The 20,400-nt window shown below is 38.4% G+C and overlaps 2 protein-coding genes across 7 annotated transcripts in view; one reads left to right on the top strand and one right to left on the bottom strand.

Annotated features, from left to right (window-relative positions):
- The first annotated feature begins 1,553 nt into the window (after positions 1–1,553).
- On the top strand, positions 1,554–7,466 carry LOC107265513. 3 transcript variants are annotated; one of them, XM_015735042.2, is made up of 14 exons: positions 1,554–1,663; positions 1,827–1,897; positions 2,228–2,366; positions 2,470–2,647; positions 2,723–2,878; positions 2,992–3,234; positions 3,302–5,632; positions 5,740–5,857; positions 5,921–6,125; positions 6,205–6,388; positions 6,494–6,658; positions 6,723–6,875; positions 6,940–7,029; positions 7,096–7,466. In XM_015735042.2, exons 1-14 carry the CDS (start codon positions 1,658–1,660, stop codon positions 7,314–7,316), a joined length of 4,260 nt encoding a protein of 1,419 aa, XP_015590528.1. In that variant the 5' UTR covers positions 1,554–1,657; the 3' UTR covers positions 7,317–7,466. The 3 variants fall into 3 exon arrangements, with proteins under 3 accessions (XP_015590528.1, XP_015590527.1, XP_024938560.1); XM_015735041.2 differs by having other exon boundaries at positions 1,577–1,726; XM_025082792.1 differs by having other exon boundaries at positions 1,617–1,726; positions 1,801–1,897.
- Positions 7,467–9,415: 1,949 nt separating this feature from the next.
- The window catches only part of LOC107265515 (pro-neuregulin-3, membrane-bound isoform), a 27,422-nt gene continuing 16,437 nt past the window's right edge, over positions 9,416–20,400 (bottom strand). Inside the window, exons 1-7 of one of the 4 annotated variants that reach the window (XM_015735048.2) lie at positions 19,238–19,802; positions 16,525–17,238; positions 14,244–14,415; positions 12,109–12,170; positions 11,761–11,893; positions 11,560–11,671; positions 10,985–11,456 (exon numbers count right to left, since the gene is read on the bottom strand). In XM_015735048.2, the coding sequence (XP_015590534.1) occupies positions 11,346–11,456; positions 11,560–11,671; positions 11,761–11,893; positions 12,109–12,170; positions 14,244–14,415; positions 16,525–17,238; positions 19,238–19,241 (1,308 nt within the window). In that variant the 5' untranslated portion in view covers positions 19,242–19,802 and the 3' untranslated portion in view covers positions 10,985–11,345. Of the gene's footprint in view, positions 11,457–11,559; positions 11,672–11,760; positions 11,894–12,108; positions 12,171–14,243; positions 14,416–16,524; positions 17,239–19,237; positions 19,803–20,400 lie in introns of those variants that run through there. The other 3 variants (XM_015735045.2, XM_015735046.2, XM_025082793.1) reach the window with 3 other exon arrangements.

Here is a 20,400-nt window from a genome sequence, read left to right as displayed (position 1 = left end):
AAGAATATACAAATTTTGTACTATAATATGTAATTTCTTGATGTTTTATAATAATGATTTATAAAATATATAAAGCGATAACCAATTTGGACCATGAGTGATTGTGAATTACATAACAAGTTTTATCGTGTCTCTGTAACATCCAAACACTTGTTATTGTACTTAATCACATATCCAAGTTTAGAAATAATTACAATTAGAGTATTCCTGAAAAAAATATATAAATGTTTTATTCGTTATTTAATGTTTATAAAATTCGGCTTGTTTCCCCTCTGAGAAACTTGGTGCCTACGCATTCTTAAACAATAACGCATGGTGTATGCGAGCAAACTACTAGCATGTTCCGGTGTGCAATGGAATGAGAAGTGATATGAACTTAACATATTATCAATCGTATGATTATAAATATCAGGAAAATTATAATTTTGGATATAAGGATTCTAAAGTATGTAACATTTTGAGAAACACTTTCTTGGGGTGAATCAACCTTCCATGAGTCTTTAAATTGACTAACTCTGAGCTTGCATCTTGAGAGTAGCAATGTTTACTGCAGCCATTAGAAACCATTGGAAAGAAATCTGTGATCAAGTACCAATTGTCTTAAACATATGTAACTATCGGGAGTGTGAACCTGTTACATATTATACAAGATAGTCAATAACTGGTGCAAGGGTGTAATCGTGATCTGTAATTCCGACTTCTTCCCATTCTTTTTGTTGGATCAGCGAATCAACTGTTGCCTTAATCTCCACGACGTTATTAACTTTCTCCAACTTGTAGATATTTTTTAAATTAGAAACAGTGACTAGAATGTTTGAAGTTTTTTGTTCAGTAACTGTGCAATTTCCGAACTCTGGCGGTTTCAAGATACTGTAACTTGAGAAGAGTTTGTATAACTGAAGAAATGTCGGCGTAGCAGGGTGACCGAATAGTGGTAAAAAAATTGCTGAAATAAACATATAATCGCGAATGTTACTGGAGCAAAGCATCAAGGCTGCAACGATTATACCTCGAATGCATCTTGATTAATTTTTCCGATTAAAAAATATTCGAATTGAAATTTGTCTCGCATATAAGTGCACGTTTCAATAGTCACCTGCAAAGTAACGCGAAGCTCTTCCATAGTGCTATCACTTAGGAACTTATTTTTAAATTCGTGTCAATCCATTTCTTTCCCAGTTCTTCATTTTTTAGCAAATAAAATAAGGATATTCGCTCCTTATTACTTTCGTATCCGCTTTTACATTTCAGCACTATACACTTTCGAGTCATTTTAAACCTAATACACTTTTCCTATACGACGTTTTAGAAGACCGGAAAAATGATAAATGTTTGTTTCCTCCGACGTTAATCAAAGTTTAAATTCTGGTTACCCTATCTTAAAACTATATTTAAAAAATTAAACCAGGCTTAAACCACGTCGGAGGAAACGGGCAAAAGTTGACAACAAACAACAATTAGAATAAGCAGATTTAGATAGGTTATGGTTAGAGGTGGATGAAATAAACTGAGCGTTGCGCATGCGTACAATCAAGCTTCTCTGATAGTAGCGCCTCATATTCTGAACTAAAATCTGGAATCCCAAACGGCACGTTCATTTTTGCTAAGTGCTCAGCCACGGTCCTGTCCAGACCAGCCCAGACGTGTATATGAAACCATGGATGTAAGTGCAATTACAAGTGTCGTTAACTTTGAAAGAAATACGTGTTTGAAGAATAGTGAAGAGGTTAGATCATGCTAATGTATTTTTATTTATATGTAATACGCAATATTCGGATTTAATTTAAAAATGATCTAAAGGATGTATCCAATTTTATTAATTTTAGAATGAACATCTGAAAATGGAAAAGCTTAAGGAGTCCTTCCTGCTGCTAAAGAAGAAAATGTGCAGATCACAGTAAGTTAAGATATTTGAAATAAAATTTATGCATAACAAAAATTACGTTGAGTTTTTATTCATAATGATACTATTTGTTCGAGCATATAAACCTTTGCAGAACTCAATTTGCCATTATAGGAAATGTTAAAATAAATTTAACAAAAATTCATAATAGTGGATTTAGTGATTTAGATAGATAATAGTGTGTAGTAATTTACAACAAAATACAAGATACATGTAAACAAAGTAGCGTTAATATCCATAACAGTACTATAGTCTGAATCATTTGTTACTAGTAGGATACTATTAAAAGGATATAATAATATAAAATTGTTATTTTTTTTTTAGCGATTTAATACAGCAATATAATGATAAGTTGAAAGAATGTGAACGCTTAAAGATAGAGTTGGATACAATAAAAGAAGAAGCAAGCAAAATAAAACGCAATTACAATAATTCATTAGCCAAAGTTATAAAATTGGAACTTGTAAGTTTTATACAAATCAAGTTATATTTACTTATTACAAATGGTACTTGTCATTATGTTTACCTATTTGTTTTTTCTTATTACATGTTATTTTTATAATTAGCAAAATACAGATTTTAAGAAGAATATTGAAATCTTAACAAATACAATATCTTCATATGAAACAACAGTTGCTGGTGATCAAAAATATTCACAACAACTGGTATGCAAAATGACAGACATGGAAGAAAAACATTCAGAGAAGATAATGGAAATTGAATTAGAAAAGTCTGCATTACAAGGTAAGAGCATAAAATCATTTTCACTGTGCTTAATATCAATGCAAAGAATTGTATAAGTAATTTATATGTGTTTAGTTAAAGTAAAAGGTTTGGAACAAGAAATAAAGGCTATCAAGAAAGCACATGAAACAGAACTGAAGAAAAAAGATAAAAAAATATCTCAGGGAGAAGAGACAAAGAAGAAAATGAAAATACAATCACCACCATCATTAGTGTTACCACCATCTGCAGGTAAACTTAACAAAAATCTTATAATTCTTATATTCAGTATCAGTTAAATTATGACATTACAATTATAATCTCTGTATCCTGTGATGTTCTGATTATTGTTTACTCTTCTTTAGTAATCAAAACAATGCGAGATGTGGCAGTAAATACAACTCCTATAGAACTAACTAAACACATTAATACAATGGAGCAGTGCATACAAACAAACGAATTTAATGGAAACAAAAATAATCCATATGCTTTGTTTTGTGATAATTGTGAAAAGATGTTCGATTCCCCACCGTATCATAAAATATGCAACATAATGACTAAATGCCCACCACTAATTACAAAATTGACTTCACTCTCACAAATCTCTGGTAAGTATAATCAGAAAAAAGTGTCTATCATGTTTCCTGAATGATAATAAATATATTTATTTTTCAGAAACAAATAAGCAAAACGCTCAATGTACTTTAACGCCAATGGCAGTTAAACGTAAAATTCTAAGTCCAGAAACTTCTCAGTCACAGCTTAGTCCCAAAACCGAAAGACAGAACGATTCAACTTCGGTTATAGAGATGTTACAAAAGAAAATTGAATGTTTAGAGCGCCAAATGAAAAGACATGCTAAAAAAAGTGCACGAACGCCAACCGACTGTTGTAGTCATCATCATCCTACATATTATCCACCTAATTCATTTCCGGGTTTCTCTCAGCAAGATGTTTTTTCTCAATTTTGGAAAAGAATATTAGAATTCAGCGAACAACAAGCGTCTGAATCTCAAACGCAAATTCGTGGTCAAAAGAGAAAACAGGGCAAACTGCAATGTGTTACTAAAATAATACCAAAAAAAAGACGAAAGGCCTTAAAATCTTCACGTAAATGGATAGTAGAGTCTGTAACACCGAAAAATGAAGATGAAGAGTCTGATAGTAGCATGGCTTCCACGTCAAATCAAAGATCGTCTGTCAACAAGTCTCAGACCGCATGTACGCCGTTATTATCTGATAATGTATTGAGAAAAACTGATAAGGATATTGATGATGAACTGGTAATGATAGAAAAGGAAAAACCTAATAGTCGGGATTCATTAGAAACTGAGGCAATAATGTGCCAAAATGATGTGTTGAAAGTGCAGACTAATTTAAACACCTCTAATTTGGTAAAGTGTGATTCAGTTTTGACTAATAATAATGACTTATCATCAGACGTAACTTATGTGTGTAGTAAGAGACAGAAAGTATTATTACCGGAAAATCAAGAAATTGATAACGAATCTGTCACATCATTTCCGTCTGGAAATACCGAAGTCATTTTCAAAATGTTGGAAGATTCCGAGAAACAAAGTGCAAAAGGAAACAATATAGTGGAGTTCTTATTGAAAAATGAGAATGGTTTAGACGCGAATAATACCAGCAATCTGTTATCACATCAAACAAATTTACAAGATAATTTAACATATGAATCCATGCCAAAAATATTAAGTATAGAGGATGAAAATGTCAATAAAGATTCGAAAATGTCTGAGAGCAATTCTGATTTGAACGAATCTCCTACTGGTAGATCTACACCGTATATACTTGATGAACTAGCAATTAATCCTAGTAATGACAGTATAAAAAATACTGTTTCATCTTGTCAATTAGAATGTCAGGATAGTTGTACACTTCCTGTTAAAAGAATTCAGTCGAAGACAAGTTTGCTGGATGTTCAAGAAACGAATACGGCAAACATTAATTTTTCAAAATCGCCGTCAAATATGACGGTCAAAAGTTTCGCATCCATTACTCGCTTATTTCCTGTCACTATAAGGGATATTTATAGTGATACGAAAGTACCAGAGAAAACTGGCTCTAATATCACAAGAACAATGCAAGATGTTGACTCTAATAATTCAAAAATGATATCACAAACTTTTACCAAAACTGGTGAAGTGCCTGATGCATCCACTAATCTAGAAGATATACAAGGTAAAATCGAATTACCTGAAAATCATGAAAAATTATCTGAATCTGGAACTATAACTAGCAGACAAGCGCATGTCATATATTCTGCTGAAACAAATTTGCAGAAATGCAATCAGTCAGAAATGTGTTATGATAGTACGTCATTAGTCGTAGATGTAATGTATACAAATGATAGTGATTCATCAATAACTGAAAGTGACTTTTCATCTCATAACGAGATTGCAATAAATAGCATTGATCGGTCACCAACTGATAAGTCACTTAAGAATATTGCATCTATTGAGAAGCGTGATGATTATTTAATTAACCAACATCATGAAATCAGTGTTAACCTGTCTGAACCTACATTAGCAGCTTTGAGAAAACGAAAACGAATAATTTCTCCAAGAAAAGCTAGCTTAAGGAATGCTGCTTTGTTTGGAGATGACTCATTTGATGATGAACCACCACCTGCTTGTAAACTTCAAGCAATATCTCGCTTGCGAGGTAATCAAGAAACTGATAAAGACCCAAAGAAGATGTCTGATCTTGAGGTGGCTGAAGACAAAGACATGATTGTAGAAGAATTTGAAAAACCAATTGAGGCTTTCGCAACAAATTCTGAAGTACTCACTAGTAATAAAAAGAACAAACAATTAGAATTCTATAAAGAATCTTTAAAAACGATTGCTTGTCTAAATTGTATATCTGGTGTGCATAAAGATAGTCCAGTTGCTTTGCTTAGTAAGCATCTTGAAATGCAATTGGAACAAAAACAAAAAGGAATATCTGAGAAGAAGAGCCGAACAACAAAACGCGAAGCTTATGGTATGATTCTTATTTATATATATATATAAAAATTAAATAGTTTTCGATTATAAATGCGTAAACTTAATGCTTAGTGAGTTATTATGTAATTTTTTATTTGGTTTCAGAAATGTTTGTTACTGCACAATTGAATGCACTTGCCAAGTGTGATGATTCAATGAACGTTTCAATTTATGCAGTGATTGAAAAACTTTCTCAATCCTACCGATCACGTTCTGTAGCAAAGTTAGTATTATATTACGAACAAAAGTATTTTTTACTCTTATATGAATATCACTTTTTTTTTAGATGCGTTGTAAATTTTCTGTGCGAAACAGCCAAAGATGATGAGCTATTAGACAGAACGTACACACCTCCGGCTCCTCTTATGACAAAAGTACAACAAAAAATAGTAATGTTGCTGGTCAGCTTAAAACGTATAGATCCTTCAATTTTCAATATGATTCAAACCGGTATTGAATACAAAATCTTCAGGCTGGGTCATGCTCCAGAGGTTCGAATGTGTCATTACCTTTTATTTAGATAATTAACTGCTCTTATTTTTCGTTACAATTTTCGATTTCATTATGTAGGTCAACATTATAGAAACGTTGGTCCGTGTATATACAGTATTATCACGTATCGCTAAAGATCGAGAGAAAGTCCGAATTTTATGCTGTGACGCCCTTTATTGTTTACGTCTGAAAGCAATACCAATAATTTATGTTGCGCTCACGTGTTGGCCCGAAGTATTTCCAACATGTGTTGAACATCAGGGTAAATTAACATGAGTATTCCACATAGTGTATAAAGTGAACTTACAAGTTTTGTTCTATATATGTATTTTTTTTAATTGTTCTTAAAAAAGATTATTGATTTCAGATATTTTACCAAAATGCATAGCGCACCTGGTATTATCACAACAAGCCACTGGAAAATTTCCAAGACTCGTGTCAACTAAGAATTTATTCACAACTTATTATAAATGTCCAAAGGCTGGTTATCTGTCTACTGACCTGGCAATACAGTTCTTAACTGCTCTACAAGGTACATCGTCCTTTGTCTCTTCTGCATAAAACTTTGGAAACTCATTTCTTGGAGCATTTTTCAGAAACAAGACACAGTGGTTTGAATACAGCTATAATACTTCTATCCAAGAGAGAAGGTACTACTTGGGCATATAAGCACATAGTTCGCGGTGGTCTTCTGCAGATGATTGTCAACAATAATCATCCATCAAGTTATGAAGCCTTTTATTTACTTGGTGAGTTCTGAAAGATGTTAATTATCATTAGATCTAAGATTCAAATTGTTGTTTTCTTTCTCAGGAAAGATAATGCGATCTTTCCCGATAAAAGACGACGGCACTGTAGGTGACATTGTGGAACAATTATGTGACCTCATTGATTCTGGCAAAGGTATAATTCTTCAATGGAAAGTGGTTTGTGCCTCAATATAATATTAATTGAATTACCGGTTCGCAGTAACGCATGAACAAGAGGAGGGCGTTGTGTCAGCTTTGTTGAGTTTGGCGCGACACAAGTTTACTGAAGTGGCCACTTCAGTACTGAAATGGAAGCCAAGTAAACCATTGCGACCAAGAACTGTGGAGCAGCTACAGATATTTTACTCTATTCATCCAGTACAGTGGTGGGCAAGGTTCATAAAAGGTCATAGCGCAGCTATTGGAAAGATGATACAGTGAATTCATTACTTACCTGTATAATATTAATAGTAATATTAACCCATCTTGTGATATCTACTGTGTACAATGTAACTTAGTTTTTTTTAAATTATCTTTCACATTTTTTCTCAAAACTGAAACTTTCAATAAATGCGAATTTTTTCTTTCTTACTTCTCTCTCTTATTGCTTTTGCATACATCCAAATCTTTGTTACAGCAGTTCCTATTTAATTCTTGTAAAGAATTTAAGCTATATTTTTAGTTCAATATCGTAAAGTTCGAAATAATTAATTCTCTGATTCAACAATTATACATCAACATCATCTCAATGTAATATGTGAACAGTGGTGCATTACAGTTTTTTGAAACGGATAAAGGTGTAAATTGTTATGTTCAAATTTATAAAGTATATACTGGTAGTCTGATGATAATAAGATATGAAACGCCACGAAAGGCGGCATCAGTCGACTCGGCTAGATGAATATTCACCACGGTTTTGGTCTATTGCATGGCCAAGATCATTGGCCTGCGTTCAGGATAACATTCATTAGCGTTTTATAACGAACGTTAAACAGTAATTACCTGCTGTGCAACCAGCAAAGTAGTGGTATGGGGATCAATGTACGATAAGTAAATAAGATGGCAATGTTTATGCTATTAAACATTTTCAGCAGAAACAAGATTACAGATTTTTGTTTCTTTTAATATAATATAATAATAATAATAATAATAATAATAATAATAATAATCAACATATTCATAAGCTTCCATACGCAGAGCACACTAGTTAATAATACATGTACATAGTTTTCTTTACAAAAATAATTAACAATGTTTCGATGCAACATTGCCAATCGGTGATACTCCTAGCTAGACAATATTTAGCAACTTCCTTTGGATTTACTTTTTTAATTACTATTTATTTATCAGTTAAATGATGTTGTGTCTTTGGTACATTTACAACGGACAAAGCACCGCAAGTACGGATTTGGTATGTCGAACGTGGTACCAACCATCCGCCGACGTAGAGGTCGTATGCCAAGAGATACAAGAAAGGTCATTTTTTATTTCGAAGAAGGCGCATTTTCACGTTGACGCAATTTGACACAATCGTGCATGACTTCTCGGGCGGTGAACAGATCTAGGGTCGCCCTGGTGTCTGTCCAGCAACAGTCGGGTATCCAAATTTTAATCTTGCATGAATGTCTCAGTCATTGTTAACACGTGAACCGGCGTCGTTCTTCAAGTCCAAGAAGGCAAATAGAGAATTCGTCTTGTTCTAATCCACCGCTTTTCATTTCCTTCCATTCTCCCTTGCTCCATTCTCGCAAATACGTACGGCGCTGTCTGATGTACTAAAATGCCACCACTTGCCTTCGTAAATTGGTCACTACTATTATTTAAATTCATCATAGGTGCTATGATTTCAGTGACGGTTACGAAATAATTGTGTAAGGGTTCCCTTCGTTTCTTACTGTCGAACGTCGTTATTGGACGAGTTTACGGAAAGTGTTTCAGAGTAGAAAACAAAGTTCAAACTCTGGCTCTGCAGGTCACACATACGCGCGCACACACACACACACACACACACAAGCACTCATCGTGAAACATACAATAGGTACATACTCTCCTTCTTTGTTCAATCAGCCAAACGCACACACACACACACACAGTCAATCATCCATCAACACAAGCACACGATTGAGAATGTGTGCGTACCTACGCAATGTATATAACGTAACAGGCATAAATACATGTGAGCACGCACACAACCACAATATATCTCATTCATGTAATACACATGCCCATCGCACACTATATAGTGTCCTTATTATGCAGGGAATAATAATAATTAATAATTGAATAATAATAATTATTAATAATAACCAATAATAAATTAGGAACCAAGTACAATATAAAGTATGATGGGAAATTAAATAAGAAATACAATATTTTTGTTAGCTACGACTATTTATAAACCTTAGTAAATAACGATTCGTTCCTTTTTTTGTTTTTATCAGCGTCCTTGGACCCCGTTACTTACGCATCGTATCTGCTCGCGCTTTCTCTCTCTCTCTCTCTCTCTCTCTCTCTCTCTCTCTCTCTCTCTCTCTCTCTCTCACACACACACACACACACCACTCTCTCTGTTAGCTCTTAATAATACAGCTAATTAAATACTGGGGAAAAATCATTTACCGATCGATTACGAGCTACGTTACGAATTGATAATTACGTGATAATCTAAAAGAAGCAGGGTGAGGTAGGAAAAGGTCAATAGATTAGTGACGAAAGCAGGAATAATGGAGGTCAGAGAGTCTCTGGCAGACAAGGGATGGATTGGGGAGATAAGGAGAAAAACCAGGAAAGGATGGGATTTATGTGGAAGAATAGTAATGCTTCGAGTATCTACAAATATACAAATCATCATTGGATACCATTTTCTTTTTCTACTTAATAATCCATTTGCACGGATACGAATGAACGATCGGATTCCGATTAAAGTGCGCAATTTGTGTCTTGATTAGCAAGGACGTCGCGACGTCATTACGTCATAACGTCTGTGTGGCTTTCGGTAGCCCCGAACAATTCTTTTTTGTCTCTTTTTATTTGCTTTCTTCTTACTATTTACACAAAGGAAAACTGAGTCCGCTAACGAACTCGTTCAAACACCTTATAAAACGTTTCATGATTCGACATGTCCCTGGTCATCTGATGATCATTCACGACCGTCATTTTTAAATCAGCTGATCAAATCGTGGATGATCCGGCACACCCTATTGTGAACTCTTTTAAATAACGCATTGTGGTTAATAGCAAAAGTGGCAACAGAAACGTGGTATTCGCGATGCCAGCCAGCCAGCCATCCAGCCAGCCAACTAGATGGACAAACAAGCAGCCCGTGAGTCATTTTTTTTACAGGACGCCGGTTGACAAAACTCTCGGGACAGTTCGGTACTCGAGATTAGTCGATCCCGCGAACACGACCATGTCGAAACGATCGACCGTATCCCGATGTTTCGGTGCTTCCATAGACGCGTGAAGAAACATTGGACGCATATTGACATTGTCGATCGTTACATCCTAAGTTTGTCATTTGTGTCCGTTTTTTCAATTAATCTTAATTGACTGTTTGGCGCGTAATAAGAAGATAGCGTGCGATGAACAGGAACACGTCAAACAATGAAACACGCAACGAATGGCTGAGAGAAATAATACTGGAGCTAACTGGCCAAGCCTCGCGTTAACTGACAAGCGAGAAGAAAAAGTGATTTTAATAAAATAAAAATGATTATCTCGACAAGATTGCTTTTGAAAATTTGTATCTTTGCATCTTCGTGACCTTTTGAGTGTATCGCTAATATGATTAATGAGGACAATCACGTCGTAGACGAGGTGATTTAATTAGAAAAAAAAAAAAACGATTATTTCGATATTGATTACTCTTGAAAATATATATCTTTCGTGACCTTCAGGGCGTACCGCTAAGTTTACCGCCATTATGATTAACAAGGATAGGATAATCAAGTCGTAGAAGAGAAACTCAATATCAGATTCTCAGCATTGAGACTAATGCGATCCACGATAATTATCGATACGGAATCGTAATAAATTATATCCACTTTTCACTTTATTTAATCGTCTTTAAATTCTCTTATCGCTTATTCACTTCTTACGCGTTACCTTAGCCAAAACGCACGCGCTCGTGAGCGCGCAGGCTCAGGTATTGAAGGATCGCGTATCTAAACAAGGATAGTGTCCTAGTCAGTGACAAAGAAAGAAACTGTGAATACATAGAAAAGTCCGTACGCACTTTTTCTCGAAATTTTGAACGTTCGCTTGTCGAAGACGTAGAAGACACGACGACGTCGATACGTTCGAAGATAAGGCCTCGAGCCTCCATTTTCGCATTACCTGCTATTACTACCTACGTATAGCAGATATGTATCGGCACAACCATCGTGAAAGGTCAGTATCGACATAAGGTGCTTGATGTCGCTGCTTAGCGATGTATTTCTTTTGAATTTCGCTCCCGTCCAGGGGTTGAACTTACTGGGACGAACGTTTACTCTCGTCGTTAGGCGTCATCCTCGTTGTCTCTGGCTGCGGATAAACCCATTCTGGCATTCGCGTTTGTTCTATCGAGGAATTGAGCGTCTGCTGAAAAACAGTTAAAGCTCTAAGATTGCTGCTAAGAGTCCAAATGTATGTGATATGTTTATTGAGCGTGAATGCTTGACGCACAAGACTGCAGATTTCTTACCGATGCATTTGGATTCTTAGCCATGAAGATCATAAGCGAACGGTTTCGATTACTGAACGGCCTCAGCTCTGGATCTCGGCCAGGTCCGTCCACAGTGTCGACACCGCAATTACTGTATATAAAAAAAAAATGGTTTAAATTGATAAGACAAGATAAAATGGTTTAAATTACTGGTCTATCCCGGGAAAATCTGATAATTACCTTGTACGCAATTCTTTCTGTTTGCGTTTACAATGGATATACGCGGCTATGCAAATAATGACCACCAAGAATACTGCTATCGTGGCGCCACCGGCAATACTGGCAGTCTCCAACATTACTCGTTGTCGTGAAGCTACATATTAAAAAAAAAAATATATAGTATATTGTCTTCGAGAAATAATAAATATATGACGCAATATTAGTATACGCATGATTATAAAATATAATTATTATATCATTATGAGATCAACGTACTAGCGGTACATTAAACTTTTTGATAACGCATAATAATGAAATCAACAGGTTTCGAAGTTATAGCAAACAGTTTTGAGCTCCGTGGATACTTACGTAAATAGGAACCATCCAAATCCTTGAATTCACACCTCTGCCCTATGTAACCATTGGCACATCTGCAAGTAAAAAAGCAAGGTGTAGAATTACTGATATCACTGACTAAACTGATAACAATGTTTGCACTGTAGAAGCAAGTGTAACATAAGTTCAAGGGATGTACTGTTATCATTAGTTGTTGGTATTTAAAAAAGAAAAAAACTTGAGATAGGCATAGAAGAGTACAACCTCGTTATCAAACCTTCAGAGACGTTCGCGTGCACTAAATTTTATTACGCTCAACGTCCTCCATAAACAAATTAATTAGTCTCCTGATACAATTAGTGAGATTCAAGATGCAGAATCGACTCTCGTTACGAGGATACGGTCCAGCAATGAACCGCGAAATATGTGTCGATGCAATCTTGCGTAAACTTACTGGTATAAAATTACTTTAATAATTTATTAAGATTTCTTAATTATCGTCACGATTTTACACATGATATTCTTCCTATAGTATGGTTTCACGATCGGTATCGGCTGCTCGGCTTAATCTTCCCGGGCTGTGGGCAAGAAGACCCGAGTCAAGTCGAGAACAGTCGAGTCAAGTCGAAACCGACCGAGTGCAACCGAATGGAGTCGAGGGTAGACGAAGAGAATACGTACGGACCGCACCGTCCGGTAGAATGCCGTGGGAAGCGTATCGTCAGAATTTTCTCAGAAAGAGAGCAAAACCGAAGATAAAAGTGGAACGAGCCGAAGGATCACCCGTGGCGATTGTCGGCATTTTACACTTTTTCTCCTGTGATCGAGCCAAGCAAAGGGAGGGAGACGACGACCAGGAGTGTGTGTGGCTGGAGGGATGGAGGGAGGGGGTTGATCGTCATCCCTTAGACCTCTACTGGAATTTCGGCGAACGTGTTCTCTTGGCAAACCCGAGGATTAGCGCACAATGTTGTCTCTCTGAAAACTCGCCCTCGTCTATATATCCAACGCGGGTGCACAATGATAATTATTCCAGTGAAGAACCGACTGAACGACCGACCCGTACGACCACCAGCTAGAGGAGGGCCCAGAGAGACTACCAACGGCGCGACGATTTACCACACGCTTAGGGAAGCTGAAGGCTTTTATTTTCCTTCTTCTTCTTTTTTTTTAATACCAGGAATTCGAAAGATTCCAAAAATTAGTCGCACTCTTTCTTGCCGCAACATATACCTCGCCCTCTGTATTCTTGTACACAGCACAAAAAATGTTTTGTCTACCACGTCGTACAGTGGATTTGAAATATTTCTCAAGATTAACTCGAGGAATCATCAATTACAAGTATCTGTTTGTAAGGACCTTCGGGAGATGCAACTTCACGAATCCAACAAATAGAGCAATGGGCAAGAGGTGCTCGTTGCGGCTTCCATTTTCCCACGGTGTTTGCTTTGTTCACCGCAGTATCAGGTTAGATCGGGACAGAAGTTTTTCCTTGAGCTAAGAACAGATCACTGCGCCTCGAATTTTTCTTTTGCTTTCGACAGAAACAAAACAAGCTCGTTTTGCGATAACATTGTTTATGTTTCTTGTGAACAGTCCCAATATAGGGACCATTAGGGATAATTTAATATAATAACCAGGAGTCAAAATTTTGAAGTATTTTCTTAAAAGTATATTCACGTTGCATATATTTAAAGATCTTTCCAATTATCCCAGAACGCTTAATATCGTGGATGGTCAGTAAACCTATAGAAATAAAATTCTACGCCATTGCAAGTCACGCACCGTAGACTGTCTCTACGTGTCGTCGTGGTACCGTCGTAACTTGAGCATTGTTCTATCAGACGCCAGACGCGAACTAATCCGACTGAGAGTGACTTCACAAAAATACAAATTGATATAAGTGAATCATAAATCGAAAAGCGCCACCACAAAAAGTCATCCGTAGATCCTGAAGTTTATTGAAATATTGATATCATACCGAGTAACATCGGCGTAAGCAAGCGATATTGAAAATTGTGCAAAACGTCTATTCTTGAATATCATGCGTGCAGTAACGTCTGCACGGGAATTGGCAGTGAGCTATGCGCCAGAGCAGGACTGAGGTGTCAAGTGCTAGGAGGAGTATTTGCTGTTGCGAGAAAACAGGGCGAATGCGTCATACTTACAAGCAGTTGTAAAGGAGGGAGTCGACGATTTTGACGGTGAAGCACGTGGCTCCGTTTAGGCAATACCACTCTGCGTAGTCCGGCGGACACGTGTACATGTGGAATGTGATATTCGGTCTCGGTGTTGTCGTCGGTGGTCGCGGCTTCGGCGTCGATCGTGACGAACATGCGTCTGCGAATGAACCAGAGTTAATTACACTTCATTCATATATGTATAGACTCGCATTCAGACCATTCAGTAAAGACAATGGCAGAGACAACGACGGGGACATTCTACTATGCTAATTGGGATATGAAATACAGGATGTGAATGCGAAGGTTTTTCTTTCTAGTTCCCTGCATTGAGTAGAGTTAAAATTATTAAAAGCTACATATGAATGGAGACCAAAAAAAAAAGTTGAAAGGACGTCAGCCATTTTGCATCGTTTATGCGTATATATATGTATATATACATCGTTCACCGCTGACGAGGGTTATCATTAAGAAATGTCAAATTACGGTTACCATTCGAGGTTTTTAAAAGGCTGTATGACATTGTAAGATTTGGAAATACGTACAGGGTAACAAGGCTGGGTCCAAGCCAATTGAGTCTTTTAATTTGAAATGGGCAAAATGCGGCTATTCGATTAGGACTGTGGAAGAGTATCGGAGAATCATGGGAAGGGTCCATTGCGAAGGGCTGAGCGGGAGAGTGGGACTCGTCAAATGGGTGCTTTACAAACGTCGAATGCCTCTACTTTAGCCAAACACAATAGCGTCGGTATTCTAGAATGAAAGGGAGTGCCACTACGGCACGCTGTGAGCTCGTACGTTGTGTTCTGCCTCTATGGATGGACGAACCGGCTAAAACGGATGAGGATGGATGGATGGACGGTACGAGTCGACATTCTTCCCTTTCCTGGTTTCAATCTTCCTATCTTCCTTCCTTCTTTTCCTCCTGCGTTCATTCGCTCAGTTCATTCACCAATTCATTCAGCCACCCGTCCGTTCATTCATCCACTCGCTCACTCCCTCTCACTCTCCCACTCACTAACTCGTTCGTTCATCTCGTGGACGGTGTAGACGAGAGGGTAGTCTGTCTCACCCTCACCATCATCCACATAGGGTATATAAAAGGTTGCAGGGAGAGGATCGGTAGACGGAGGACGTGGCTGACGTAGAACCAGCTAAAAAGGAGGGGCAGGATGGTTTGGAGCGATTGGGAGACGAGGGTGGGCCAAGCGTCGGGACGTCGGGAGTTTCCTTGCAAAGGGCCGGTGTGGTAGACGAGGGAGCGCCATGGGGAGGTGGAGGCAGGACGAGCGATCCTTTTAGACGCGATGCACAGAAATGCTGCAGTCTGCATCTGCTTGCTGCTCGAGTCCGCTATCTGTCACCTGTTTAAATTTCATAATCTGCCGCGTGTGCCTACCTGGCAAAAAGACCCCATCGACAAAAAAAGACCCAACAATCCACGAACTCAAGATGCATTAAAGCACGCGATAGGCAGATCGCTCAGGAAACTAGCAGACGCGTTATTGTGGCAGCAGTGAACGGTAAGGAATTAATTAAGGGTTCTACGGATCTGTTAATCAATCCCCTTTCGCAGGCGAGGTGCGCTTAATTCAAGTCTTAGACGTCACAAAATTTGGCTTGTGCGTGACTTTGGGGCCTGACAGTAGTTTAGCATTTTTTGACTTTGCACATTATCTCTTCTAGTGATCTTTCGTTTTTCCCCTAAGTTACGATATTTCGTTTCCTTATGCCATTGTCAAGAACTTAAAATATACCTTCATGTACTAAAGCAGAGTATCATATAAACAATTGGTGTTTTCTTTTTGAAAAAGATGAGAAGAGTTTGTCGCAAAGCGTAAATAATAATTTTTCAAGCGTCTCATTTCTTTCCTTCTCAATATTTAATAATCTGAATGCACGAAATTTCGATTGAAGACTGCAAGTAGAATTTCAATTTTAGATGAGCATCGAACGCAGTACGGTGACTTCTCAAATTACTATGAATCATTAATATTTTTCTTTTATAATTAGCGATGACTATATTCCAGAATTAATGAGTGCATACTGATTTGCTTAATTACAATACTACCAAGACCTTAGTTGTCCGCTGTAAAAAGTCTTCAATCCCGATATGAGACGCAAAGAAAAAATATATCAGGCAGACTGTGGGGAAATTCAATATGGCGACGTCAGACCCCAATTCCCTTAATGACTCCCATCCACGTTTATATTGACAGTAACATTGGTCTCTCTAGAGCAAGTAGTTGCTACTCAGAGTCTAACTGACCTGCTATTCCGAACAGGGTGTACGTGAGGATGAGCAAAGTGGCGATATACGGAGGAATCCTGCATCCTTTCGCCATGGCAGTCGTCGCGATGGCTGTGCCCGTGATCGTGGCTGTATTGTCAATCTTGTTGGTAGCAATTCTTGTTGTGGTGGTGGTAGTAGTGGTGGTGGTGGTAGTAGTCGTAGTAGTGGTAGTATCGAGAATGGACGTTCGTACAATGGAATTAGTGGGTGTACGGGAGAGTTCGTGCTGTCTGTGGGACTGTTGCTCCTCTCGCTCCTGTTCCGTTTCTTCCTCTTTCTCTTGAGGATGGTGGAGATGATGATGGTGGTGATGACGGTGGGGACGATGATGATGATAACGGTGGCGATGACGATGATGGTGAAGGTGGTAATGGTGATGATGGTAATGATGGTGGTGAAAGTGATGGTGGTGGTGATGATGGCAGCACAATGCCACATCATCCCCCGTCGAGAGGCTACAACTCCTCGTGCTGCTGTTGCTGTCGGTGCTGCTGCTGTATCCGCTATTGCTGTTGTCGCTGCCAACGCAGCAGGCCTCTTCCTCCTCTGCCACTGAGCAAACTCCTCCGACTCCGCTGACTGCCTCTCCACAACCTCTTGCCGGTCCTTCTTCTCCTCTTTCTGCTCCTACTTCAGCTCTGCCACCGCCTCCACCTGGCCCAGAAGTCCGACGCACGTGCCGCCGCCTCCCTGTAACCAAATATCCGAACGCTCGTGTTTTCAGTATGCTCTATCTCGTGCAGTGTGTCGTCGATCTACCCCCCCCCCCCTTACATCCCCGTCGCCATGCTCCTCGCATTTCGATTCTCTTTAAAGGGACCTCCCGAAACCCAAACGCACGCTTCTCGATCCTAAAGCGAAATCGAGAAGCGAACGTGCTCGCTTATGTGTACTCAGACCTACATAGTCTGCTACGGAACGAGCCATCACCACCAGGTGGCAGTTCCCTTCTTGCGTTCCTCACTTCTATAAATGCAAAAACGAGTCGCCTCGTGAGCAAACAATTTTTAACTCCGGACCGTCACCTGCCCGGAGGCAGGTACAAAAGCGGAGTTATGTGTTTCGGTTGTAAAACTTTTCATGCTGCGGAGATTAGAGTGAAACCGTATTCGAAAAAAAATACTTTCACCTCTGCGAGTAATATTGGCGAAGGTCAATGTGAGTTTACCACGGAGTTATTTTAATTTTTTGCGATAATATAGACATCTTTAATCGCGTATTATACAACATGGAGTGAAGTTAACGCGATTGACTAAGTACACACTGTCACATTGAACTCTAGATTCTTTCATTAGTAACGAATCTATTAAAACATTTTAAAATTAATTAATTTTATACAGTTCACAGCGAGTCTCGTTAATAACAATGTCATTGGTAGATTTCTGTTCTATTATCACAGCAGCATATATAATTTGAGCTCGTTTCCAACGGTCCATTAACGTATGCGTATATATATTCTTATTAGTTTCATTATTAATAATGATTATAATTGAACAATGAGCAATGCGTAACAAACTAAAAAAATCAGGTGACTGTGCATATGCTTCACTCTATACATTATTTTATTAAAATTTAGATTACATGTATTTTACGTGAAAAATCATAAGAATTTTTAATTGATCCAATACTCTCACAATTCGAATAGTAATTTGCGAATTAATATATGGGGTCCGTGAGTTTGTCACCGAAATGCATCTAAGTATAAATTCCATGCTTTTATAATAAATTTATCTTACATGCAGATTCTCGAAATAGGTATCAATTAAATAAAGTAAAGTAAAGGTATCAGCCATTCATTTTGATATATAATACATGTGTATATATATATACATATACTAATTATAAATAAGATGCGCGAATCATAAAAAAATTCTATAAAAAACGAAAATCTAAAATTTTTGGCTTTCATTATTAGCAGTAATAACAACCAATATTTATGTCAAATTTGTAGTATCTTCTTCTTCTTCGTGAACGTCCAGACAGTCTCGACCTAATTTCTCAATTGGTATAAGATCCGGAAGTCGTATCAATGAACAAACTGTAAACACGTACAAAAGGTAAACGGAGGTGGGGAGAACACATCAGCGAAGAGAAACAGTTAATTTTAAAATAGTTTTGAGCGATGACAGATCGCTAGTTTGATTAACATTCATCGAAGGTGGCTTCCTCAAGATTTCGTGGGAGACGAAGCAGAAGCTCCGTAGGAAGTAACGGGGCGTTGCAAAGGTGACGCTTACTTCCCTGCTTCGCACGAATGACGCATCCATATGACTTACGTAGGTACGTCAAAATCCATCTTATCCGCTCGCATGCCAATAGCCAACCAGTTAATGCACCGAATGAATGGATACGTGACGTAGACGCTTCAAAAATCTATTTAACTACAGAAAACTTTCATGGAATCATTATCAATCCAGTCACCAGGTTGAAAACTGTAGGTATAATGATAAATGAATTTATTGGAATTAATTCTCGGCAATACTTGATCGTCATACAAAGTGCGTTTAGTGATTCCCACCGGCTCTAGGACACACATTGATTAGACTATTTTATCGACGGGCTTATCAGTATATCTACTTGTTCACTGATAAGCAGTCGCGACACTCCGTACCAGGAACGTCGTGTCCGAATCAACGCTTAACGAACTCTGATAGCTATAAGGTACACTGGCACATATAAATGAACTTGCCCATATTGAGTTTGGTTGGTATGCGAACGTAGGGGTTCCTCGCGTATGCACTGTTTTAGTACTGACGACGTGCCTTCTTCGTGGTTATGAAGCGTGAGACAAAATTCATCCGTAAGTAGGTGACACACGCGGGCAAACCGACTCAGGCACACGAGCACACTCACTGACTGAAGTACGGCACTCGGCCCACGTGCACTCTTCTTAATAATTGGTTATTTCCCTCCTCTTAGCCGAGGCCTAACCGCTTCTGGGCAAAATGTTCTTAACTCGAATCGCGAAACGCCTTGAATTTAAGTTTCTTTGTAATTGCGCGCTTTAGCTTGACATCCGTTACTCGAAAATTGGAACAGTAGCACGAAAAGTACTTGTTTGTGTTACGATTAAACAAAAATTTTGTGTATTCCCGGATTAGTGAGTGACGCAACAGAAGCGTCCCCAGACTCTCTTCTAAACAAGGTCGATTAAAGGTGGCGCGAATGGCGGTAAATTAAAAAATGTCCATTTACACGTATACAGAAACGCGGAAACACTTTCGTCGGTCGCGGCTTCTCAGTGGAATATGAGGCAGTGCTTTGCTCGTTTCTAATGCTGCTACTGCCGTTACTATTATCATTACTATTAAGGAGAGTTACGTCAACCGTGCGTAGGTTGTCGGTAGACATCGAGTAGGCGAACTCAATGAAACCTTTTGGAATTTCGGACGAGAATTCGTTTTAGCCTGATCTCAATAGAATCCAATCGATCGTAAGTTAGATACTGTATTGGAAAGTTATATGGGGACCAAATGGTACCATCGCGGGTCACCTCACGTGACGCCACGCAAAAGAAACGACGCCCCGAGGCGGCGACGTCGATCACTCGCAATTTTAATAGAGTACGAAGCACGTGTCTTCTAAAAAGGTCCGACCCCTCCATTGCGGTAGAAAATGATTTTCCGGGGAAGGGGGGCGAGCCACCCTTAACTCCCGGGGCAGCTGCGCGTCGTCTAAACACGGAAATTCATAAGCCCAAATATGTTACGCTGCGTTTAAAAAACGTGTCGGAGCGAGACAAACCACTAGTCCTCCCCCCACCGCCACCCTACTGCCATCTCTTCACCAAAAACTTCAGTATGAATAAGTATAAGAATCGTCTGGGCAGCAACAGCAGCAGGAGCACCTCCT

This window comes from Cephus cinctus, unplaced genomic scaffold, assembly GCF_000341935.2.
Source record: "Cephus cinctus unplaced genomic scaffold, Ccin1 Ccin1_scaffold0227, whole genome shotgun sequence".
NCBI lineage: Eukaryota > Metazoa > Arthropoda > Insecta > Hymenoptera > Cephidae > Cephus > Cephus cinctus.
Note: the sequence above shows the minus strand (reverse complement) of the source record. Positions and strands in the feature narration are given on the sequence as shown.